Raw genomic sequence first — 26,940 nt, 5'->3', positions numbered from 1 at the left:
CAACAGCTGTAACATTAATTACACGTAAAGATTTATAGTGCCTCAAGCAAGAAACGGGGATTTTGTTGATTTAAAGAAATAATTGCAGCAAAGCAACGAGCTACAAACTCAGCCTGAATTAACCTCATTTTCATTTCAGCACCACTTGCCTCATTCCATTAGAGATGTCCCAGCTAACACATACAAGCTGGCAAGGAGTGAAATAAATTTTTTACCCTCATCTACATAAGCCTCCATGAACACAGCCACAGAAGGATACACCTAAATATAGCCACATCACCCCAGACCGCTCCAGCTGCCAAACAGAAAAAATTGGCAGGCAGAAAGTGTTAAGTCCAAACCGTTCCCAAGGGAAGGCAGCAGCCTTGGGCAGTCACACACTGTCTGTGCCCCAACAACCTTTGGTGCACCTTTAGAACATTATTCTCTGCTGGACACCACCAGGCAGTGAGTTTATGGCGTCACCATGCAAAAAAAACCCAAACCCAAAACCCCTGAGGTCTGTCCTGATCAAGGCTTGAGGCCAAAATCCACATCACTTCCTGGATGTTTAACTTCTCTTTCAACAGTGGTCTCAAATAGGAGGAAAAAAAAAAATAAATTAAGATCACTGGCTTAATTCATATAAACAGTCCTGCAAAAAGACAGAGATTAAACAGGTAAAGCCATTTCTGTGTCAGGCCTGGAGGTGTTATAAATCATGGTGAGCACACAAAAAGTTTTAAAACAAAATGAAAAATACCTCGACAGTAGCACTACCTGACCCTAAATCTGTTCTGTGCCAGATCTGAATTCCCTGCTGCGCCAGCTGACAAGCAGGATGAGGAATGGGATAAAGAATGGGATAAAGAATGGGATGACAAATGGGATTTTGCCTTGCAGGGCTCTATCCTGGCTGCTACTCAGGACAGAAATACAGGGTGTGGGTAAAACAGCACCACAACAGAGCGAGACCCTCCCAGCTCCTGAGCCCAACTCCCTGCAAACAGCCTGAGACAGAACAGCCCAGCAAAGCTCCAGTTTAGAAACTGCAGCTTATTAACTGCAGAAGCAAGGTAATTAAAGCTGTAAAGCACAGTCCTCTATTGAAAACACGAATTAAATCTGTTCAAGAAGTCCCAGCTCTAATACAGACATAGAAACCTTAATGATCTTTACCAAAACATCAACCTGTCCCCCTGCCATGTGTTATTATTTAAACAAAGCCCTTTTACAGCGTGTCCAGAGAAGGCAACAGAGCTGGGGAAGGGTCTGGAGGTCAAGGCTGATGAGGAACAGCTGAGGGAGCTGGGGCAACTCAGCCTGGGCAAAAAGCAAGTCAGATCTTACTGCTCTCTACAACCACCTGAAAGCTGGTACCTGAAAGGTGGGGAACTGGCAGGGCACTGGGTGGGTGGTGGGGAGCAGCTGTTTGGCATTTGCATCACTTGTTTATCTGGGGGAGTTTGGCTGTTTTATCTTTTTGTCATTTTCCTTTTAATCTTATTATTACTATTATTATTACTACTATTATTATCATCATCATCAGTCACCGAGACGAGACATTTTTCAGAACACTCCTCTTCGAGGAACGAGCCCAACTAGAAGCTGTTGAGATTCAGAAAAGGTCTGTAATTCTCACAAATGTTATTCATTATTAACAGAGCATTTCATAATATTGATGAGAGTGTCAGCATTCAAATGCTTTAACTGTAAGATCACAAAAATATTTAACCTGAGTTAAATTTATCTTGATGTGCCTTTTGAGCTACCCTTTGCTCCCTTCCCAAAGCAGGTAAAGTTGGAAACAAATCCATCTTATTTCATTGCCAGCAGCATCTATTCTGCTTAGCAGCAACTATTTTGCTTAGCTGACACTTAGGCAAATTTATTAACAAACGTTTTTTTAACCCACAGACACACACATCTGTAGAAGACAGCACCTTGCTAAAAGCTCAGGAATAAGAGGAAAAAAAATAGCAAAAAAAGAAAATTGACAGAAGCTACAGTCCAGGGATTACCAGGAGGGGATAGGGCTCCTTTAGATGTCATTTTTCATCAAATAAATCCACAAAATCTAAGTGAAGACATTTGGTCCATACTGTACACTTCACTGCAGCAGCGGGATCAGAGGATTACACTGCTCACTGCTTTCCTTTTTAAATTGTTTTTCTCTCATACCTGTGTCCATGCACAGGATCATCCCCTGACAACTCCCTGGGGAACAGAGTGCAGGGGAAAAGTGTGGCCCCACTTCAACTTGGGCTGTATGAACACACTTCTGCACCTCCACAGAAAACAGCCATTCCTTAGCAGATGACATAAAGTGCTGCCTGAACATCACTTGGATGAGCTTTGTATACTGGCAAGAAAAGTTTGCTGGTTATTTCAAAGGATTGCTAAGTCTGGTGTTGGTTTTTCTGTGTTCTGCTGCATTCCAGCAGCAAAGCTTCCAAGCCCACACTGGAGGAGCTGTGAGGTGCAAAGTTCCCCCAGAGCAGCACATGATTCTTTGACCAGTTTTCTTTTCAGTAGCAGATTTTTGAACATTAACAGTTGGCTGCTTTTACATAGTGAGAGCCAAAAAATCCTGGAAGCTATTCAGAGGTTACAGTCAGGCCAGGATTTTCACCAGCCATTCTGTTTTACATGGAAAACATTCCGTGGCATCCAGGAGAAAGGGCTGATTTGTTCCTGCTCCTCCTCTTGGCTCACCTTCTCCCCCATTCCCCACTGCTTTTATTTATAAATAAAGAATATCTGAATTCATAGATCTGGACCTTGTAACTTTTTTTTTTTTTTAATCCTTTCAACCTTTGCTCAGCTCTCAGAACTGACTGACAGCTTGGGCAGAGGCAGGACCCAGCTGGGATCAAACACCCACTTGCACTCACTGTGACCCCTCCAGCCCGGCCCCGCTTTGGGGCGGATGTGGGAGAAGGTGCAGCTCTGAGGGTGGGACGTGGTGAGCAGGGAAGTGAGGGGGTGGGATCCTGCAGTGACTTTTCCCAGGATTCATTAACCTACTTCGGCACACAGCTCAGAATAGCTCACCCATTTGCATTTTAAGATCACGCAGGCAGCAGTGCTGCAAGGGTTGCTGTGGCATCCAAGAGCTGAACTAAGCCCAGATTCCCTGATCAGCCAAGCAAAACGTTAACCACTAGTGCAACCAAACCCCTACACTATCAACCTGCCCTTCTTTCTTCTTTTTTTTAAACACTACATAAATTGTTGGCAAAATAAAATCTTCTTAAGCTGGGGAAATCCTCAACCCAGAACATGTGGCAAAGACATCCGAGTGACGACCATCCTGTTTGATGTCATACAAACATTAATGTTTTCCCACTGTGCCTCTACAGTCACTGAACAGAATTAATCTGTGTATGTTATTTTCTCCGGATTCTTTACACCTGCAACCCACAGATCACCCAAATGAAAGATCTGCCACAGCACCGACAGAGAATCACTGGAATTTGTGATAATTTAGTTCAGCTCCTGCCCAAGGCTTTCTCTTGCACCATTTAAACAAGTCCCAAAAGTAAATTAATTGATGCAAAGTTATCAACCTCATACATCCCAATCTTCCCCAACTACTGTGTAGTTTTACCTCTGAGGAATGGAAGATGGAGGGGGCACAGATCACCTTGGTCACTTGCAGTATTAACCTGAATCATGCAAAACCATCCCCCTAATTAGCAAACAGATAAATAATATTATCTAAATAGAGCACTGCAGCCAGCTCTGGGGTCCCCAGGGGACATGGAACAGCTGGGGGGAGTCCAGAGGAGGTCACTAAGTTGATGACATGCCTGGAATCCCTCTGCTCTGGAGCGGGACTGGGAGAGCAGGGGTTGTTCAGCCTGGAGAAGAGAAGGCTCCAGGGAGATCTTAGAGCCCCTTCCAGCATCTACAGGGGCTCCAGGAGAGCTGGAGAGGGACTTGGGACAAAGGCCTGGAGTGACAGGACACAGGGACTTGTCTCCCACTGCCAGAGGGCAGGGATGGATGGGATAGTGGGAAGGAATTGGGTGGGCAGGCCCTGGCACAGGGTGCCCAGAGCAGCTGTGGCTGGCTCCTGCACCCCTGGCAGCGCCAAGGCCAGGCTGAACCGGACCCGGAGCAGCCCGGGACACGGAAGGTGTCCCCACCCACGGCAGGGGGTGGAACTGGGCAGTCTTTAGACCCCTTCCAGCTGAAACCATCCCGGGATTCTCTGACTATAAACCAACACACCACGGCTGAGGCAGCAGCAGCGAGGAGGAGGAGGAAGAGGAGCGGCACGGCCCGGCACTCACCGATGATGCCGCTGTCTCTGCTCTCCAGCGTGGACGTGGGGCTGGTGACGGCGCCGTAGGTGCAGTCCTTGGCCGTGGCGCTGGTGCTGACGGGCGGCAGCGTGGAGCAGGGGCTGCTGGCCGGCGGCGACGCCGTGCTGCTGGTCAGCGTGGAGCAGGGGCTGATGCGCTGCGTCACCGCCGAGCTCTGCAAAACGGGCAACGCGTCGCTCACCGCGGCCACCGCCGGGGTTTGGGGGGGGAAAAAAAACCTACCCTGCGCCCTCCCCGCAGCTCGCACCCGAGAATTCGCTCCCTCCGGTGGGGTTAAAAAGCGCCGGGGAGGTTGGGAATGAAAACATCCGCCAGGGCCAACCCCCCCACCTGTGGCAGAGGTTTTCTCCTTCACGCTTCACGGGAGATCCCGGCTTCCACGTTCGATAGGAGCCACGGGAAACGAAAATAGTGGTATTGCTCAAGAGCCCGATTCCATACTCCATCAGGAGTTTTGATTGTTTTGGTAGCATTGAACTGGAAGCTTAAAAGGATAAAAAGCACAAAAAAGGCAAAAACCGTGACAGAAAGGTAAACCCTGCTTGAAGTGGAGAGCTCTGGGGTGGGGAGCACACAGTGTGATCTCACTTTTACTCACAGCTATAATCATCCTATCCCAGAAATCCTACAAAGACCTCTGGGCCATTTCCATCTGCTCAGAATCCTTGTGGGGCTGCCATTTTTATTTTGCTCTATAAATGTTTCCTCCATTCCAGGAAAACAAGAGAGATCCCTTATCTAGATACCAGCTGGCCTTTCCCTGCCCAGGCACGCTTGCCCCGCCAGATAAAGTTTAAACAAACCCTCAATAATATGGAGAATAAAGCAGCACAAATGAAGATGCTGTTCTAAAAGTGATTTTCACGTAGGATACTGCATGCAAAGAACCTGGAGGAGTTTATCCACCCGATCCTGGGCAGGGAGATGGATTTATCAAAAATCCAAAACCATTTTTGAATACAATTCGATACATGACAGAGCCCTTGTTTGAACCACGAGCTACTGGATACAGAAGCTCCCCTGGAAAAAGGTTCTCCCTGCTGAAGACACATCCTGGAGCACCTGCAGGGGACAAAAGTGCTACACAGGGTCAAGGGCGTTGGCAGGCACCGGTGGCTTCTTGTGCACCCAACACAGCAACCCCATCACTCTTACACCGGATTTCAGAGCATTTCTGTTTCAAATAAACAGGTAATTTCAACACTTTCCTTGCACAGGACTGACCAACAGAACAGGCACCCACTCACAGGGTGGGCACTGGAGGAGCCACGCCCTCAGGAGGGTCAGCCCATCACCCCTGGACGATGGGCAAAAAGAAAACATTAAAAATCGGGGATTTCAGCACGTGATCCTCGCTCGAGTTCACCGTTAGGGCTCTGCAGAGGGAGGTGACCCCACATCTCCCCGGCTCAGGGGACAGAGCAGTGCACAGCCAGCTCTCCTGCACTGCTGCTGCTGGCTGAAGCTGGGCTCAGCACTTCAATGAGCCTGGTCCCAAGGAAGGAGCAGCAGAGGTTCATCTCCCATCTGGAATTTCGTTAAATGAGATTTCTTTTATTCTGTGGGAGCATCCCCACGTAATTGTGTGGCTTCGTATCCCCTTCTCTGTGGCATCATACCTACAAACTGCATAACAGGCTTGACATGTGATTTTTTCCTCCGTCTCTAGTCCGTATCTGAAACTTTAAAAATGTCTGGGAAGGACTTTTTTCAAGGCAAACACGGTGTTTTATATTAGGAGGCAGCTACCACGTGAAGCTACCAGGAAAAAACCCTACTTTGTCCAAGCATCCCCAGGGGTTTTGTAAAAATCCTTACTCAGAGCGTAACTGGAGGCAGCACAGAGCAGGGGGGACGGGGCCACCCTTGGCCACCCCACAGCTCTGCTCTCAGGCCAGAGGGAGCTGAATCGATCCCAGCCTAATTACAGAACATCCCCAGCATGGATCAGAGCATCAGCAAGCCAGGGACGCAGTGCCAATGTCACAGCTCTGCCGGCGGGTTTGGCATCAACGCACACACCCCAACACGGCGGAAAACGAACCGTGAGCGTTTCCATGTTAATTTATAAACACCCCCTGGAATCCATCAGGGTCAGTCTCCTCTTCCAAGCAGCAGGCAACAGGATAAGGGGAAACTGCCTGAAGCTGGGCCAGGGCAGGTTCAGGTTGGGTAACAGGGAAAATGCCTTTGCTGACAGTGGTCAGCGTTGGAACGGTGGAGTCGCCATCCCTGGGAGCACTCGAACGAGCAGATGTGGCACTGGGTGATGTGCTTTAGTGACAGGGCTGGATTCAGTCCAAGGTTGGATTTGATGATCTTGGAGGTTTTTTCCAACCTTAATGACCCAGTGATTCTAAAATACCCGCAGCGTACGTGGTGACACACGGGCATCGCTCTTGAAGCACCTGGGACAAGCAAAGCCAATTTAAAGCACCACTGGTAAATCCCAGTTATTGTTATTTTTCCATTCTTTCACATTCTAGGCACCTACCAATACCTCTCCTTTTTCCCCACTGCCTTCTAGGAACTGTAGGCAAGCTGGTAATTTTGGCTCTCTGAATATTCTGGTTTCACACATTCATTACATCACCTGTCATGCGCTTTCCCGCTCCACGAACCTTTTCCATCTCCTCATACTGTAAGTTTTTCAGATGTTTAAATACACTACTGATTTTTCTAAACCTGCTTTTACTTTTATAAAATTATTTCTAGCTCATTCATTGTAGTGGCCAAATTAAAAACTACTTGTGTGTCATATTCAATGAAAATATTAAATTTTTTTCCCCTTTAAAATTAACAGGGTTTATTATTACTCTTAATATGACCTAATACAGGGCTCTTTTTGGCTTGTGCCACAAAGATATTTTCACTGAGCTACCCATCACAGTTGGGACTATATTCTGATTTATCACAGCTGATGGGACTCCATCAGCAAATCTGAATAATTTAATCAGCTTTTCACAATATTTTCTTTTAACTTACTGACAGTCCAATGAACTGCATCAAGTTTAAGGTAATATAATTGGGGAGCTTTGGACAAGGAAGGCCAAAGGTGTCCTGGGCTGCATGTGGAAGAGTCACGCTGGCAGGGGAAGGGGCGATGCTGCTCCTCTGCCCAGCTCTGCTCAGTGCCATGTCCTGCTCATATTGGGAGCACCGGAATTGCACAGAGGATTCCAGGTGGGGAATAACCCAAGCCAATCTCAGCTGGCCCTGCTCGAAGCAGAAGATCGGTTTAGGTGATCTCCAGAAGTGCCTGCCAATCTCAAACTACAGCGTCTAAAAATTCCATCAGCTTACATACGGGAACTTCCATAATGTAAAGCTTTATTATTATTATAAATTCTTTATGGTGGAGATTTTTCTGTGTCTCTGTTTTAACTGTCATTTAAAACAAATCCCCACTGAAACTTAACTCAGGACAAAGTAACATCCACTAACTTTAAAACACAGGAATCCCTACACTTTAAAGCAACTTAAAATTCAGTGCAAGGATGGTACACTCATCTTCCCTCCAGCTGCTAAAACTATTGTTTCATGAAATGCCAGAAGTGACAGAAGTTCCATTATCTGCTGCATTATCAATGCAGCTCCTGAAGAACAAGCTCCATGCCACTGGAAATTAGGAAGAGTAGATCACTTGGCGTTGACTGACATGTTTTATTTTTGTATTGATATAGAAGAATGTTCCTCTGTGCGAGTTTTAAATATAAATTTCCATTGACAGAACATTCTGTATTATTATTGCTACTGTTTCATCTGTCACATTTTCACTGAACTTTGAAAAATTACTCTGTTCTGCCAGAGCCTCAGTGTCCTTTGTGCTGCTCTGGCTGACAATACAGTTAGAAAGAATTTCCCAAAAAGTAGGAGGAAAAGGATTTAATCCTCACCATTTGGGATCTCCCATTAAGGAGATCACGATTAAAAGCACAGAAAACATACTATTTTATTACAATCTGGATTAGAGAATATATCCTTGGATATATTCAAAATAAGGCAACTGGGGGAAAAGGCAACGTAGAGATGTGGAGATTGGGCAGTTTCAGTGCAAATATTCCCATTCTTTATCTTCCTTTCAGCTTAAGCACTGGTGAGATGGCAAATAATTATTGCCTCGCCTGAGAAGGCAAAGCATGGCTGGAATAACAAGCAGCAGCTTTTGATACAAAGAATGTTTTCTTTGCTCAGCTCATGTAAATTAACACATTAAAACCCAGAAGATTGTTCTAATTTTAGATTCAAGCACAAACTACTGGTCAAAGTCTCAATCAGATTTTGATTAATCAATGATTAACAGAAGAATTAATCTTTGCAAATCCCATTAACATCTCACTGCGTGATTTTCAACATGACTGGAAGTGGGGCAGTGGAAGAAATTCGGTTTGGGTTGGAGATCTGGAGAGGTTTCCCCAAATTTGGTTCAATTCAAAAGCAGCAGGATTTGTTTGCTGCGAGCGGGAGGTGGCAGTCAGAGGAGAGCTCCAGGAATGGGAGATGGCTGAGACGGAGAAGGTTCACGCTGCCCACAGAAAGGACAGCTACACTGGCTCCAAGGACAGCTGCACCCCTCCGCTGTCTGGAGAGAAGACACAGCCACGCTCCTCTCGGGAGCGGGAAGGGAAAGGACAAGGAGCTACAGCCACAGGTTCCAGCGAGGGAATTTTCTACTAGGGAGAAGAAAAATGTTTTTCACAGTTAAAAGCTGGTGAGCCCCGAGACAGGCTGTCAGGAGAGCCCACTCTCCATGGGTGGGGAGCCTCACACCTTGCCTGGGTGAGCCCCGAGAACCAGGGACCCTCCCTGAAGCCAGCCCTGCCGCCGGGGGCTGCGTGGATGGATCGACCTCACAAGGTCATTTCCAACCCTGAGTACTCCAGGGTTCAAGGCAAGGGCTGACATCAGGAGATGCTTACAAAGGAAGGAAAAAATTAACTTGGAAATTGAGGAACCAGCCTCTCTTTATCTTCTCCTGAACATGAATGGCATTCAAAGGCCCTGGAAAAAACTTTCTCATGCAAAAATTAGCACACAGCCCAAGATACCAATCTAGTTTAGAGGACAAGTCTCTGCTATTTCTCTTTAGATTTTTTTTTTTTTCCTATTTATTCACCAAAGACATCTTTGGCTTTAGAGAAAAGATGGGATTTTAATTTTTGTCAAAAGGTAACAACAAAAGGAACCATTTATAGAGGAAAGCTCTGCTTGGCTTTGAAGTATTCAGTTGAAATAGGCTCCTGTTAAAAGGACATTTTCTAGCTCAGTGTATAGTAGAGTCCATTTTACATCCACAACTTGCTTTAAAAGATTGAATGGAAAGTGTTAAAAGTATTGCATACGTGTTCAAGGCAAAAACTTTACAAAATCACATTTCTTGGCTCTCAATCAAACCAGCTCGTGCAGGAGATCGAAAATGTCTTGTGCCAGTCAGCCAGCCCAGCCTGGCCTCAGACACTGCCAGGGATCAGGGACAGCCACAGCCTCCCTGGGTAACCTGTGCCAGGGCCTCACGTGGAGGAATTGCTTCCCAACATCCCATCTGACCCTGCCCCCTGGCAGTGGGAAGCCACTTACGCCACTCCAAGCCCTCATCAAGTCCAACATCCCTCTCCAGCTCTCCTGGAGCCCCTTTAGGCGCTGGAAGGGGCTCGAAGGTCTCCCTGGAGCTCCTCTTCTCCAGGTGAACATTCCCAGCTCCTCCCAGCCTCACTCCAGAGCAGAGGGGCTCCAGCATTTGGACCAACTCCGTGGTCTCCTCTGGACTTGCTCCAACACATCCACATCTATTCTGCACTGAGGACAGGCCACTTCTCACTGACTCTCTTTTTAAGGAATTCAGGTTCTCTGAATGACACTGATGTTAAATATCTGAGGGACTCATGCAGAGTCACCCAATGGCAATTAAAAGAACGGAGGATTGCAAGTGGCTGCTGAGTTTTGTGTTCTTCTGCTACATACAGAACTATCCATCTGCCAATTTAAGTACAAAAAGGGGTGGGGGAGAAAGGCTTCCTACTTTCACTCTCAGCAAAACTACAAATTGTCCATATCTGAGGAGATGGAGGGTGAAACTCAGGCTCAGACAGTTTCTACAAAATCTGTATCATAGCCCAAAGCTTTCCAGCCAGCCTGGGGTGTAACAAGCTCCATCACAATAGAGATTCTACGATTTGCCTTCTTTATCTGTGTTCAAGCATGAAATCACCTTGTTGGGCAAATACGAGCAAGAACTGTGACTATCTGTAAAATCACGCTATTACTATTGCCCTCTCCCATCTGCAGGGACTGTGAGCCTTTATGTAACACTACCAAAACACTTCTGAAAAAATCAGAGAGAAGACGCCAGGCAAGTACAGATTATTTTGGTCACTATAATCTGATTAGAAACACTGCCCACTCCTACGTTTGCAGAAACAGAAAAACAACAGAAGCTGTCTCACATGGCTGATCCCTGAACCACGGCCTGCTGTTCTGCAAGGATGAGTCACGGCGTGATGAGGAGATACAACCTTTACCTCAGCGCCACTATTTCATCGTTTGGATGCTCCTAGTTGCCATGGAATTAGACAATAACCACCCTCTCCCGAGCGCCACAGCGATCCCAACCCAGGCCAGTTTGGGATTTGGGGAGGGGAGGGTCATACCTGGTTCTCGTCCTGCACCTCCATGCTGTACTGGGGCCCTGGCTGAACCTCCGTGACTTTCTCTCCGAGGAGGAAGCCCAGGCGAGTCATGAGTGTGTTCGCTGCCTCATCTACAGATGGAGGGGGTCCCAGCTCTTGCTCAGTATCACCTAAACAGAAGGAAACCAGGTTCAGACAGGAATTGTTTACTTTGGCTGCTGCTCAGTGGCTTTAGCAACGCAACGCCGCTACCTGCCGTGTACCCTCGGCATCCCGGTTTTCAGGTTATTCACGTTATTCGAGTCTGTTTTACCGTTCCATGCTGGTCATTAATTTTAGGTTATGTACCAGAGATATTCGTTAATATATCCGTGTTAACTGTTGCTTCTCCTCTCGCTGCTCGTTATTTTCTCAGCACCGCCCACGGAAGCACACGCAGGCATCTTGTCCCTGGAGCAGAAGCACCAGAGCTACCAGGGAATGAGATTTTCTGGATGAGCACTGGAGAAGAGAGAGTGTTTGCCCTCCTCCCTCACTTTCTTGGAGGCACAGAAACTGCCTCCAAGTCACTCACAGCTACAAGAGCCACTTGGAAGGTGCTCCATAAGCCGCAGAGCAACCAACGTGCGCTACTGAGGAGTTAACAGGAAAGACCAGGACAGAAAATACACGTGCAACTTCCACTGTCACCCGCCCTCCCCAACACGCTCCTGGTCATATGGAAATCAAGTTCCTGATACAACTCACCTCATGCCACAAAGCAGCCTGCCTGCCAACTCCCCACCAGGTCTACAAAACAGGACAAACCAAACATTCCTAATAATTTTTTCTATATTTTTTTTTTCCCCACCACCCGTAGGGAAAGAAGCACAGACAAGCTTTCAGCTAGCAATGCACACCAGGGAAAGGCCAGGCACGTATACCAGCATTTCTCTATCCTTTTAATTTCATAACAAAAGTCTGGGGAGGTTTTGGATTTGTAGTACCACACATGTAATTTGGGTTCCAAAAGTCAAGTTCCTCCCTGCTCACGCCAGCAGCAGGGTTAAAGCCTGAAGGTCAAGTTCTTACCATGTTACACTGAAGTAATACCAAGCTTAGTGCAGTTATAGGAGACTAATTAGGATCTGCAATTAGTCTACAGTTAATTATTCATCTGATAATGTACAATCTGGAAAAGAGCCCATCTCCATTTCCCGGCTCTGTCCTGGTTCGGGCTCCTCCAGCACTCAGCCTGCAGCACCAGTAAAAGGATGCTTCTTTAAATAAAATACTGCTTTTTGATAACTGTAACTGAAACCCACAAATCATGGAATCTGGGATATGTACAAAACCTCAAGAAATTTAAGCCAGTTGCTTCCAGAAATTCCCATTTAACCTCACAGAGCTTACAGCTCACAGAAGCTTACAGCAATTTTTGGATGTCTCATCTACACCACCGCAAATTAAAAACCCGGGAGCATCTCCCATGCAGCCACAACTGCATTCCTAAGCACCACCAGCTCTGGGAGCTGAGCATCTAGGAGCTGTCCTTCCACACTGGCTTCACTGTTATAAAAACAGATGCTACAGTAGGCCCACATAAGGTATCTAAGTCATTGAATCCCCATTGTACTGCTCGAACCAACGCTGACGTGAGTCCCATAGATTTAAGAGAGACAAATTTAGACGGATGGCCCAATTTGTGGAACTGCTGACCACCCACAGTCAATCTGTGGGCATTTACTGGCTCTAGGAGCCCAAGCCAGAACAGAGACATTTATGTAAAATGAAAACTAGAGGGACTTTTATTTCCAAGGTTATTTCTTTCTTTATAAAGATAGACTACCTTTTTAAAGGTAGACTTTTTTTGGTAAAAGCCATTCCCTGGATATGGCACTGATGCCTTGAGAGGCTACCTAAAATAGAGGCTAGACAGTGTTAAAGGAATAAAATAGGTATTTATGAAAAAAGCCTTCAAAGGACACACCTTGGGCAATACAACCCAAGATGGACAATGGGTCACATGATTTCACACTTTTGTAAGTTTTGGTCCATTTACATATTTGGATTAATCGCCCAATTACAGCTTCAGGTTATGAAGTCCCATCCTCCCAGATTGCTCTCCTCAGTTCTCTGTTGTTTACACTTCTTGAGCCTGAAGCTGCAATGGTGTCCTTGGTTCTTGGGCTGGAAAAGTGTTGTTTTGTCTCACTACACTTTATATGAAGTTCAGAGTTATACACTAATGCAGTGCAGAATCTGGAAAATAAGAAAGCTAAAACTTAGGGCATCAGCTCCACAGCTTATTGTGCATTCCCCATTCCATCTTCACAACCCTGATATTGAAAATATTTAAATGATGCTGGCTTACACATCTGGGCAGAAAGGAACAGCTGGATTCCACCTCTGCACTGCTCCCCTGGGAGGATTTAGGAGTGCCCAGGTGAGGCAGCTGCAGGGCACTGGGCACAGCCAGTGTCCTTTCACTTAGTGCTGGGAACAACTCCCCCTCCTTGGAGGTTGAGTTTAACCTTGTCCTTAACTCCCTGCTCCTTTTAAATTACCCTAAAACATCTCCAAGGGGCACAAACTTGGCTTCCACCTGTAAAATACAGAAAACTATGAGCTTACTATAAATAGTTGAGTAGGTACATTGAAGATATCGAGGATAATAATCACGTGCTTTGATAACAGTCCTAAAGGCAGGGTACTGGAACCACGACGTCTTCAAGGTCCCTTCAACCCAAACCAGTCTGTGATTGGAATTCACAGATTCATGAAAAGGTTTGACATGGGAGAGACCTTAAAGCCCACCAAGTCCCACCCCCTGCCATGGGCAGAGACACCTTCCACTACCCCAGGTTGCTCCAAGCCCTGTCCAGCCTGGCATGCTGTAGTATCACCAGCTGAACCACAGCCGTGGAGCTGTGAGACCCTGATATTTCATACACAACTATCAATTATTTTATTATAACTTGGCTTTCAAAGCACAGATAACTTTGAACTTAAGCAAAGCTCCACTGTACTGGATTATCCCCTCCTTAAGTCTTAAAAAATAAGTGGAATCACATAACTGAATGTCAAAGAACAGACATAGCAGTTTTGAGGTGCCTTTGAATGGGAATTATAGAAAAAAGCTTTAAGTTGCCTCTCTGGGCTGACAGTAAGACCTAATACTCTCTTGCTAAGTTCACTGAAAGGGCATAACTGGTTTATTCTCCCTTCCCACGTGTGTTATCCAGTGGGTGCTGCAACCACATCTTACACTCACTTCGGCACGCTCCCCTCTCACCAGGAAATCTGAGTACAGAACTGATAACACAACTTGCCTGAGCTATTTTTAACTGTTTTGACACCACTGCTGTAACCAGCAGCTCTAACTCCAGTAACAGAGGTGTATCAATAACCAGTAACACACTGCCCAGCTGTGTACATGCAAACCCCAAGCCAAACAGGGGACTGGAGATCCCAACATGCTGACAGTCTGAAGCTGCTGCACTTCCTACATGAGCTCACGTGCTTCTGCATCAACACTCAGTAATACTAAAATAACAACCAAGTGCCACGACACACTGCACATGCACCAGTATTTTAAAGAGTTCTATGGGCTGTGTAACTTGATGTCCCTTTCTGTTCAGCAGAAAGCTTGTATTTTTATATAAAAAACACACCAAGCAACAGGAGGAAAAGGGTTCTTGGGAGCTGGTGTGCTGCTGTGCTAGAAAGTGACTGCAGCCACTCACCAAGGCAGGTCTCTGTCAGCCTGGCCACCAAATCATGTAACTTGGGTTTTCACACCAGCCAACAGCTTTACTTGGCTGTTCCTGTCATTTATGTCTCATGGAATCACTCAGTAACAATCTCCCAGCACTTCACAGCCACGGAAATGCTGTATCCCAGCACACTGTCACCTCTCCAAATCATTTGCCTGTCCACATCTTCCAAGTGCTTTAGAGTGGACAAGCCTTGAATACACCCCTAAGTTCCTGTTAAAGCCACTATGTACCAGCTTAACCATGGCAGGGAAGGCTGAACTCAGCTCCTAATGAAAACAGGAGAAACGATTCTTCCACAGGGAAAAAGGAAAAAAAAAAAAAAAAAAGGCAATTCTTTTGTTGGCACAACAGAACTCGGGATACTGAAGTGCTCTGGTTTGTTGCCCAGTAAAACAGAGCCCATCCTGTCCCTCTGCTGGTGGACCCCAACAAGCCTTGGTTGGCTTGGTCAGCAAGAGAGTTCCGTGTCCAACCCCTCTGCAGTGAAATGGCACTGGAAAGGACACCAGAGCCACCACAGTGTGACCCAGCCTGGCTCCCAGGGGAAACCCAGAACGGTTTGGGTTGGAAGGGACCTCCGAGGCCATCAGAGCAATTAAGTCACATTTATGTTGGATTTTCAACTATTCCATTATCATGAAGATGGGATTTCTCCTAAGGGAGTGCTGGGCACAGGTACAGGAGTCCACTGTACTGGACTCTCACTGGATTGTGATTCCCTCCCCTCCCTGGCCCTGTGCTGGGAACAGGAAACCCTCACTCCTGCTTCTCCTGCTGTTTGTCCCACTCTTGATCACTCTGTGCGTGTGGCAGCATTACATCCACAGGCTCTGAGTTATCCTTCCCAGCATTTAATGCCCTGGTTAATAAAAATGCCAGCTAACCTGGACACAGGGAGTATTTTATTGTAAAAGGACAGCCTGTTTCACATTTCTCTGAGAGCTTTTAGCTCCTTCTGACATTCTATCCTGCAGTTACCTGGCTTTTCTGAAGATTAAGGATTAAAAGAAAGAAGCACAGCTATTACTGACTATCTAAAATTTGACTGCTCATTTAATGTCATCTTTTGAATATCATCTTCCACTTTTCAGAAGATATATTTAATTTCTGTGCAGCTCACTACAAAAGAATCTGAATGTCTTATTTTTGATTTCTTTTGTTTTTGCAGTGCAAAGTAAGGCTGATTGCTTATATTTTTCTTTTTTAAAAAAAGAATAAAAAAATAAATCCCTGTGCTCCTTAGACAAATTACCTCTGCTTCACACCAGGCTGCAGCTTCGGAGACTAATCTGTCTTGGAGCTGTTCATGGATTTTTATTTATGTTATGAGAAATAAGCAATTCACTGCAATGTGTTTGTGCTCTGCAGGCTGTATCTGTGATGGAAATCCTTGGACCGGTTGCAAAGAGCTCGTAAATCTTTGACTTCAGTACCTGAATTGCTGACTTCAGGTTTGGAGCACTTGCCTTGCAATTAACCACAACAAATTCCAAGTGCGGAGAAGTTTTCATATTAAGTTATTAGGAAATAATTTTTAAGGAAGGTTTAGAAAATGCCTTTCTCACGTGGGATCAGTAAATGCAGCAGTGAGTGCAGAGGTGATGGCACTGGAAATGGTTTCACCTCTGGCTAAAGGTGATTACAGACAGGGTGAGTCTGGGCTCTGCTGGGGCTGCCCCATCCCTGCAAGCGCCCAAGGCCAGGCTGGACAAGGCTTGGAGCAACCTGCAGCAGTGGAAGGTGGAGTGGAGTGGGACTGGATGGGCTTTAAGGTCCACTCCAACCTAACCCCATCCCACGATCCGTCAAAGTAAAGGAAACTAGAACAGGCAAACCTCCACCTCCAGCCCTCGAGGAACACGCCACGCTTCTTTCCTGACCGTTTAGCTTCTGGATTGAATTGCACTGGAATAGAAGCCACCAGAGCGCTGGGTGGGCAGGAGGTTAATTAGGATCAGGGGTCTGGAATGCTACGAGGTCAGTGCTCCAAGGGGGCAGCCTGAGGCAGGGCAGGCTGTGCAAAGCCTGGAGAGACAGACGTGGGAGAGGGCGGAGGGATCGAGGGATCCACCCGCCGGGGTGAGGGGTGGGAGCAGCGGGGCTCCCAGGATGGGGAAGGACACGGAGCAGCTCCGTCACCAGCCTCCCCAAGAGCTCCCCACCTGCTTGGTACCGCAAGAGCAAACTTCAAATATTACCCTTAAGTCATCAGTAATAATAATTAAATGCAATATTCGATTATTTGGACAATTCAGAAAGAGTGAAGAAACCCAAGGCTCGCATACATACGGTTTTTTTCTTTATTTTAAACAATTTTAGCAGATCCCAGCAGTGAACACCCCCATACTTTCCATCTACTTCTGTCTCTTTTTAAGTTAATGACTTTTTCTTTAACTGAACTGCAAAAAATGCAAATTAGAGAGAATACAACCTGAGCTTGTCAAGCAATTTAATACCCCTGATCCTCCCTTCAAAAAATTCAACCCACTTTAAATACGTCAGCAGAGCTCTGCAATTCACCCTGGAATTCAGCTGATTTAGGCCATTTAGGAGCAATTTTTCAGAGCCTGGCAGCTCTCTCAGATGTCTTATCTACAAATACCCTTTGGATTTCTGAAGGGGTCAACTCCAACACCTCTGCAGGCATCACGTGCAGCAGGATGGAGTTCACAAGCGCTCATAAACGTTCAGAATATTCCTCGGAAACCAAATATATCATTGTTATTAGGTTTGCTCTTTTCAAGAAACCACTCAAAACAAACAATGTTTTTGTACATTGTCATTTGCAAATAATGTTGTTGTTAACCCCCTTCAATTCCTATATGAAAGCTGCCACATATTTCAGCTGCAAACGCGTACGAGCAAATGAAATTTCTTTATGATTTATCTGGTAATTCTGTGACTGGTTTGATAGCCACCATCATCTAATTTTGGATAAATGATGGAGGGTAGTGCCCCTGGGAGACATTAACAATGCATCTGCAGTCTACAGAATATTTTTGGTTTAATGGCTGTACTTTTACTTTCAAAACATCTGAAATCTATTTCAGTGAATGTCTAACAAGAACTGGGTAACAGTTCCCTTAGTGGCACCTATCTCTGAATTTGCCTGAGTATGAGGCTGATTTACCTTTAGGAATTAAAAAATTCTTGAATTAGCAATGAAAAAAAGAGAATAGTTACGTGCAAAAAGCGAGCATCTATGGAAGGCCAGAAATAAATGGTGCCATTTAGGACCCTGATCTTCAATTACATAACTGCAGAATTTTATCTAACAACTTCCCTCCCTCCGTGTGACCTGAATCTGTCCCATTATTATGTACATCTGCTTTAAATTATTCTGGATACACTTGAGCTGTATTTGGAAAATGTCCTTGACCATTTCTGCATATGTGTCTGCATATCCCCCTAATCTCAGAATTAATGGAAGATTTTTTCATTAGTCTTGTTTACATCAAGAAGAGATTCAGAAGAAATTTAACCACTAAGGGAGGGATGAAGGCTGCCCTATACAAATCTCTATAAATGTCAATTTTTGTACCACTGCACCTCCAATCCTGGGGTCAGTTTTGGGAAAGACACTGAGGGGCTGGAGTGTGTCCAGGGAAGGGAACAGAGCTGGGGAAGGAGCTGGAGCCCCAGGAGAGGCTGAGGGAGCTGGAAAGGGGCTGATCCTGGAGAAAAGGGGGATCAGGAGGAACCTTGTGGCTCTGCACAACTCCTGACAGGAGGGGACAGCCGGGGGGTCGGGCTCTGCTCCCAGGGAACAGGGACAGGAGGAGAGGGAACGGCCTCAGGCTGGGCCAGGGGAGGGTTACATTGGGTATTAGGGAAAATTTCTTCACAGAAAGGGTTGTCCAGCAACCTCCCAAGGCAGTGGTGCAATGCCCATCCCCAGAGGTGCTCAAAAAAACACGTGGATGTGGCGCCTGAGGACGTGGTGAGTGGTGAACACGGTGGTGGTGCGGGGGGAACAGCTGGACTTAAGAATCTTAAGGGTCTTTTCCAACCTGAACAATTTTGTGAATCAAGTATTAGGAGTACTGTGGCAGCAAAGGAAAATGGTCTAAAGTCAATCCCACCACAGAGGAGCGGCAAAGTAAATATATTCTCCCTAGATATTGGGATCAGAGCTCTCTCATCAGCCAAAACCCCACACTGAACTGTGGAGGTGCTAAATCTGCACCTCCAATTCGACCTGTGCTCCTACAGCTCCCCTCAGTGCCTCCCCTTCCATCCAATAACTCCACAAATCCCCACCATGAATCCCACTCCATCAGCCTCCTGCACCCCTTCCAAAGACACTTCCCCTACAAAGAAATTCAAACAAAAGAAATTCTCCTCAGCACAGCACATAAATACTGCTCCCTCCCCACCGCTTTTCCTGCTGATGTTCTTTAATATTCCTTCAAGTGGATGGTCAGAAAGTTATTTTTAATCCCAAATCCTTCTGAGCCAGAGCAGCTAATAACTGTAACTTCACTACTATCATAAGACCTGGTTCAATGCATTTCAAGTTCTCGAGTTAAACCCCCCATTGCACATTAGGGATGAATCTTCCTGACACTGAGCTCCCTATTAAGGACCAAAGAAAAAAGAATGGGAGAAATGAGAGGGCACTCATCACTGAATATATTATTAAAATATATATATTAAAAAAAAGCCAGTTATCATAAATATGAGCCTGGACAAGTGGAGTAACTCCTGGAAACAGGATTACACTTTGATCCACAAAAATGTTCCTGAGCTCTTTAACAAATCAAAGACACCAGGACAGAAGCAGTAAGGTCCCCACTGATGGAAAGCAGAGATGAAATTATTTCTTCCTTTACAGCTTTTGGCACTTTATCGCCAAAAAAAATGAAGATGGAGGTGTGCTCCAGCTCTGAACACCTAACGCTGACTGATCAAAGACCTTGGCTCGTAAATAAAGTTGTTTGTATTAATTTTTAGGTCTTAAACTGACCTTTTATTCCAGACCAGCTTGAGGGTAGTGTGTTACACTCTTATTGATGCAGAAGGGTTTTTTTGAATCAAAAAGAAGAAACACTCCCTTAAAACTGCGCTAGAACAGCAGAGGCAGGCAGGAGGAGCTGTGATAACTTCAGTAACTTCAGCGGTGTTCCTCCACCTGCATTTTATGGATGAAATTACAGGCAAGACAGGTGCCAAGAATACATGGGAACAGAGCAGGGAGCCCAGGAATGCTCCTCCAGGCAGACTCTGCCAGCAGCCAGGGACCTGCTCTGAGTGCTGAGCACATGGGGTGGGACAAGGCCTCCTCACAGGGATGGAGCTCCTCATATGGAAAAGCCAGTGAGGTCTGACTCTGAGAAAACCAAACCAGCAAGCACAGGAGCTGGGGAGGAAGGCTGCCGCAGTGTCAGTGCAAACACAAGGATTTTGGAGCCTGCACTAAGTCCCAGGGCACTGGAGGAACTGGAAGCCAGGCTGCTACAACCAGCGCTTCCAAGCGAGGCTGCACTTCCAAACTGGCAGCTGAGCAAAATGGTCATGTTTGGACTCAAGGTAATTATTTTCAAGTGATCTGGAGTCAAATAATTAGTGACATAAAGCGTCAAAAATTCTGCTTAATGAAGCGGAAAATCTACTGTGGTACAGGAGGTGATGTGCAAATGGATCTCCTTTCTTCAGGGTGCAAGGGCAGCTGGGCTGCCCTGGAGAACAGAGCAGATGGGACAGAGGGAATGCTGAAGACTGAAGCCAATGTCACCAGGGGAATAACAGTCACGCTGGATAAGAATAAAAAAGTTCTTGTCCTGCAGTCCTGGGGAGGGTGAGGAAGTCACAGCGACTGGCAAGAGAGCACAAGTCATGGATGGGGTGGCTTTCAGAGCACTCTGCTTGCTTTCACTTATGGGCACCTCTTCATAGCATCACTGAAATTCAAGGACTTTCATTTGTAGGCACTGGGATACAGGAACCGGGATTAAAAAAGAATGGAGCAGTTTCCTACAAATGCAACCACCCCTTCTTCTACTGCTACAGCTAACAGTGGTAGCTAATGGTAAAATGAATACTGAGAGAGAGGCCTCCATAAAGAGGTGAAACAAAACAACAGCATCCCAAAACACTGCAAGAAAAAAAAACGAAGTAGAATTATTGATTGCTTCTTCTAGACTCTATTTGGGAATAAATATCTGAGCCAGAAGGAAAAAGGGAGGACTGATTAGTCACTCTAGTCACTAATCAGCACAACCATGAGCAGATTACACCATGAAGCTTCAAGAAAAGCAGGTTGTCTCAAGTTATTTAGCAGTTAAAACATGTGGGAATAATCTACAGGATTTGTATTATTTACACTCCTTATCTTGAACAACTCCACTTTGGTAAGAAGATTCAATAAACGCCAAACTCTGCACACAGCCACTGTTCTCCAAATGGCAACTTTCAGTTCAAGCAAACTCGGTGACACCTAATGGCAACTGGGCTGTGGCCAATCCCAAAAGGATTCACACCTGGAACTCCAGCAATGCCTTTTAATATTCCTCCCTCTGATCCAGAATTTCAGACCAGACTGGCACTTGTTTGATAATACAGGAGTTTATTCTGAAGCTGCTTCCATCTCTTGATACGGCAGAAGCAAGCAGCAGCATCCTCCCAGGGACAGTGCAAGGAAAGTCAATCGCTTCCATAGCAACCCACGTGCCAAATTACGGCTCTTCTGCAATTAGGGCTGATCACGATGATTTCCCATTCCCTTCAGGTCAGTGGGCTTGACAGTCCCGGGACAACCACAAGATTCAGCTGTAAAACCATCTGTCAGATCACGGTTGGTTTGATTATTCCCTCTCCTTGCCCCCAGTTCATCACGGTCCAAGATGACAGAGGCTGGACCAGAATCCTGCTGGCTAAATTTGTTCGGGGTTTTGTAGGATTTTTTGGTTCAGCACCTGTATTTTCACAGTGAAAAAAAATCAGAAGCAGTGCTGGTTCCTGCATTCCCTCTTAAAGGGCTTTTTCTAGGACAAGAGAAGCATTTTGTTGTGCTTAGGAGAAACACGTGGACAGCGTAAAATGAAAAATACAGATTTTATGTGATAAAAAGAGAGAAGCAGCAGCAAGCAGATGTCAAAAGCTCAACGATTCTTTAACCAAAGGAAGAGAAAAAGGAGTGATGAGATGAACACAAGTGCCGCTGCCATGGTAAATCACTCCCCTCCCTGTCTGTGCTGGGAGCACCGCAGTGATTCCTAACTCCATCAGGGATGAAAACAGATGCCTGCCAGCCGAATGTGCAACGAGCAAACCAGACACTCAAGATTTGTGTCCCCAAAATTTCTGAAGAAGGAGTTAATCAAATTAAAAGATAATGTCATAACAGACTTAGTCTTTGGAACACACCGACAAGGTAATAAATTACATAAAATGCAACTTGCAAACATTAATCTGAGGCAAAAGGCCATTACCTGAAAGCACCATCCATCTCTGATAGTTTCCAATAGGTTTGCTGAGCACTTAGAAGTCAAAACATGTTTTAGCTGCCACGAGAAACAAAAAGCAGCTCAAAGAAAGATGCCCTTGTGACCACAACTAAGAACCAAGAAGGCAGGACAGCGTTCACCACACAAGCAGCGCCTCTTGGCAGGAGTGAGGCGTGAAAAAGTGGGGGAAAACCCCTACATATCAACCTGAGTCACCAGAATCACTGCAGAAAAGGTTTGAAGGTCAATTCCTGCTATTCTACGTTATCCTCCTCGAAGAGCAATGATGGATGTGAGGGCGTCAAACACAGCCCCCCTGCCTTCAGAAGGCTGACAAAAGGGAAAACACCAATTCCTCTGTTCAACAGTGAATCTGCAGGATTGGAGCAGAGACAAGGAGGGAAGATGGATCAGGAACCTTCCAAGACCCTCGTTACAAAGTCTCTGCTAAGTCACAGAGTCACAGAATGGTCTCGGTTGGAGGAGACAAAGCTAATCCAGTTCCACCTTCCACTGGGTGCTCCAAGCCCTGTCCAACCTGGCCTTGAACATTTCCAGGGATGAGAAACCTGTGCCAGGGCCTCACTACCCACACAGGGAAGCAACAAGGAAGAACTCCTTCTCCACCAGGGACTCTTCATGTCAAAAAGTGCTGGATTGAAATCTGAACAAGCTCTGCAGCTACAAAAATATAATTTCACCCAATGATCCTTGCGTGTCCCTTTCAACTCAGCTTATTCTGTGATTCTGCCAGTAATTTTGGGAGAAAGGGGTTTTTCAAAGTCATGGAACAGCTTTTCTTTGCCATCACCTTAGTCGCAACAACTATAAAATATGGGTCAATTTCTAAATTCATGCAAAAAGATTTAATTATTTTTAAGTATCTACACTCTTTTCTCTATACAATGAATGTAATATTTTTTTTTTTTTTTAAAAAGAAATTATATCAAGTTTAAACTTCACTCTTTGTGCTTGGTATCAGAACTTCCCTCAAAAGACAATCAGTATCGTGATCTCCTTTCTCCTTCCTCGGAGCTGGAACGTCGGAGCACGTCACTCCCCCACACTGACTCACACTGAAGATGTCACAAGCAAATCTTCCCCCCCCCAGCAGCTTTAGGGGCCGAGCAGTGGCACTGTGGTTGCTCAGGAAACCACCTCCCTGGAATGCGCTGAAATTTGCCTGAAGCCTTAAAATAAACATTTTGATACTGAGCAAAATTTCACCTCTAGGCAGCTCGAATTTGAAGTCATTCCTATACATGCAGGGTAGCTAATGTTCCCTTTTCTTTGCTATTTAGTGTTTTAAACTGCTTTCAAGTGTATAATTAATTACATTTTTTGTCAGGAATCACATTAAAAAACACTCCATCTCCCCTCCATTGCCAGGCAGATCATCAACCTAATTTTCTTCCTTCTTTCAACTCACACCATTATTCTTGGAACCGCTCAGGATTTAGCACTGTGTGCTACATCCTTCACAGGATGCACACGTTTTAGAAGAGGGCTAATGTAAGGCTAGCACAGAAGAAGGGAGTTGCATTTCCTTGGAAAACTGATTCCAGGCAGCGCCTGAAGCTTTGCTGTGACCTAGAGTAGGACTCTCTCCACCTTCCCATCAGGTACTGGATGCTGTGTCCCCTCTGGCCCCTGTGAGCTGACCACAATTTTGTTCTTTCTTTCCCTCTTTACACAAGGATCCTCTCCCAACCACCCTCCTCTTCCAAGGTGTCGTATCTCGAGCTCCTTCAATCCAGCCTTCCAGACCAGAAAAACCTCCAGCCCTCACATTACTGCTGCTTTCACAGAAGAATCCACAAATTTTGGCAGTTTCTTCTATGGACAGCTTCAGAAATCCTTCCCCAACAGATTCTATCCTCCCTCCTTCCCCAGCCTGTCCCAACTGCCAACACAAACCCGGCCACAGCTCCAGGACATGGACACACATGAAGAGAACAGCCCCCTGGGATCACACTTCAAAAAACTGAAACAACCTGAAGTTTCTACCTTGACTCCAAGTCCGTGCTCTTCCCTGGCACGGATTCTTTTGTTCTTATCCCCTTTCCCTATTCCAAGTACACCAAGATGGCACCTGGGGACACAGTTTCATGGTGGCCTCGGGAGAGGTGGGTTTACAGCTGGACTCAGTAGCTCCAAAAGGGCTTTTCCAACCTTATTGGTGCTACGATTCCACTGTGACAACTCTGCCATTGTCGCTTTTTTCCTTCCTTAATGACGCCTCATGTTCCTTTAACGACACTTCAAGGCAGTACAAAACTCCACTTTTCCTTCCAGATCGCTAAACTATCAGCAAGAGGAGATCAAATAGGAGAAAAAGAAATTAAAGAAATTGCAGATCCCACTGTCAGAGCCCATCCCTGGGCCTGGCAGGAGTCCTGCCCTCCAAAAAGCTTTGGCAGAGGGGAGGCACGTGTCTGGGTGCGGGAATGTGGAATTTATGGTTTTTTCATCTTACAATGCAATGATAATTCACTGTGGATGCAATCATAGTAAGTTTATAATTATTAACCATTATAAACATTACAGTTGAAGCCGTTCAGTTAGAAAAAAGGGCTGCAGAAGCACAATTTTAATTGTAGTTCATGATGACTGAAAAAGGAGAAGCACTTTTCAAGGCAACTGTGGTCTCAAATTAGGCATTGCCAAGCACAGGAACTGTCTTTTGATTTTCTGAGACAACTTCTCTTTCAGACACAATACATCCAAGAAAGTCCACATTCAAAATCTGGACAACATTCAATTAATTCCTCCAATTTTGAGTACTCTACAGGCTCCTCTTCAAGTTCATCAGCCACATAAATAAGCAACACCCTGATTTCACAGTCATTTATTAATATGACCTTGGCTACCGTAGCTACAGATTTCAGAGGCAGATGTCACACATTTGCACACCATTTCAACAAATTAAACACTCTTTTTCCCATCCAAAGCCTACAGTGAGTACGGATCCCTTCGGCTCATCATCAAGGAAAGCCAAGGGAAGAAACTGCAGAATTCAGCACAAAATCCACCAAAACGCTGCTGCTTTCAGCCCTCTCCCAGCACCTCCACAGCCTCCAGCCCTCCCCAGGTTGCCACTTCCAAGTGAGGAATGATCCTGAGCTGCCGATTCCAGGCACTCACGCGTGCTTGGGGGATTTGGGTAACGCCTGCCCGAGCTGACGGACGGGAACAGGGCTGAGCCAGGAAGGGACATGACCCAATTCTATTTATTTTTCAATCAGAGGCCTCAAGCAACAAATATATGTTTCAGAGCAGCTACTACAGGATACATAAATTAGAAGGTTATTTCTTTAAAAACTAAATTAAAAGTAAACACCCCAATATTCCTGGATGCAGGTAACAAGGTCCTGCAAGTTTTGCTTTAGCTGATTTAATGATGTTTCTGAGATGTGGTTTTATTCCAGCCTCTCTGCAAGACCAGCATTAAAAATTAAATTTAAAGCAGTTTGTTTATTGGCTCACTTTTATCATCTCAAAACCAACTCTCCAGACCTTCTAAATTATTCTGCAAGGAGAGCAGCCACACGCAAAATTGCAAGAAACAAACATAAACGGCAATTACCAGAAATTAATACTTATTCAAATTTCAAAGAGGGTGAAACTTGGGCTAGGGAAGGTCCAACCAGCCATGTAGGCAAAGGAGCCATAACACAGATTTAAAAAATCTTTCTGCCTGTCGCCCCTGTTGGCACAGAGCCTTCGCATGCAGCTTACCAGGGCAGAATGCATCAACGTCCAGCTTCTGGGCAGAGAGGGTTGGGGAGCCAAGCTCAGACTCTGGGATTCGAGGGCTCTCAACAAACTTTGCTTTCCTCAGAGGGGCTAAAGGAGAAGGAAGGAGAGAGAAAAAGAGAGGTCATGAGTAAGGGAAATAGCAAGCAACAGATGGAAGCACTTAACTAAACTACACTGTCGGACTCATATCAGGTTACCCTTTTTTTTTTTTTTTTTGCCAGGAAAAAAAAAATTATCTGCATTCTTTACAAAGGAGATGGCTCTTGGTTAAACTTTCAAACTGCACAGGCAGACTTTAAAGTGTGTGAACACTGAGACACATTCTTCATACTCTAAAACATTTTCTTTTCTCCTACTTTTTAAAGTTTTTTTATAGGAAACAAATGAGCCTGGATTCAGCAACTGTGGAAAAGCAAAAATCATAGAGCGGTACACAGAGCCCATCAGGTTTTAAGGTATTTAACTGTAAATATCTGAACTGAACACATAAATGCTATGTTCAGTAATTGTTCCCTTGAGCATAAACCTTCAATTTCAAGACAGTCTCATTGTTAGACCAAACAGGTTTGGTGTTCACCACAGAAGAGCAGAGCAAAGCTAACACTGTCCAAGCCAAAAAGAAGCACCCCACTTTTATCCTTGCAAATCCATAAAAGATCAAGAGACTTAACAGAGGATGGGGAAAAGGTAAAAGTGTCTGTAATAAAGCAGCACTGGCCACTAGTGCTAGAAAAATGGGATTTTCACCATGTTTTAACAGTCTGAACTCTAAAAGACAAGAAATTCTGCACAACATTTTTCTGGAGTAAAAACAGTAGCGGTTTAGTAAAAGTCTCTAAATATATTCCAGACCAGAGAAAGAGAACTAGAGAGTAAGTTACATGCAGAGATTGTTATATTGCATTTCCAAGTTAAACTCTCATGCCCATTACAATGAAAGGCAAATTTAAAAAGCCCCTCAGCACCGATTCCGGGGGTCAGTGGCTTCTGCCCCTCCATTTACACAATTTATATTTATAGCTCCATATCTTGCAAATTAAAT

At 45.4% G+C, this 26,940-nt stretch overlaps 1 protein-coding gene across 11 annotated transcripts in view; it reads right to left on the bottom strand.

Annotated features, from left to right (window-relative positions):
- The window catches only part of TANC2 (tetratricopeptide repeat, ankyrin repeat and coiled-coil containing 2), a 160,445-nt gene that overhangs the window by 69,052 nt on the left and 64,453 nt on the right, over positions 1-26,940 (bottom strand). For 9 of the 11 annotated variants that reach the window (XM_040087277.2, XM_040087282.2, XM_040087285.2 and 6 more), the window contains 3 exons: positions 25,878-25,985; positions 10,958-11,106; positions 4,278-4,464 (listed from right to left, as the gene is read on the bottom strand). In XM_040087277.2, the coding sequence (XP_039943211.1) occupies positions 4,278-4,464; positions 10,958-11,106; positions 25,878-25,985 (444 nt within the window). The remainder of the gene's footprint in view (positions 1-4,277; positions 4,465-10,957; positions 11,107-25,877; positions 25,986-26,940) is intronic. The other 2 variants (XM_058423667.1, XM_058423668.1) reach the window with 1 other exon arrangement.

This window comes from Hirundo rustica, chromosome 27 (genome assembly GCF_015227805.2).
Source record: "Hirundo rustica isolate bHirRus1 chromosome 27, bHirRus1.pri.v3, whole genome shotgun sequence".
Taxonomy (NCBI): domain Eukaryota; kingdom Metazoa; phylum Chordata; class Aves; order Passeriformes; family Hirundinidae; genus Hirundo; species Hirundo rustica.
Note: the sequence above shows the minus strand (reverse complement) of the source record. Positions and strands in the feature narration are given on the sequence as shown.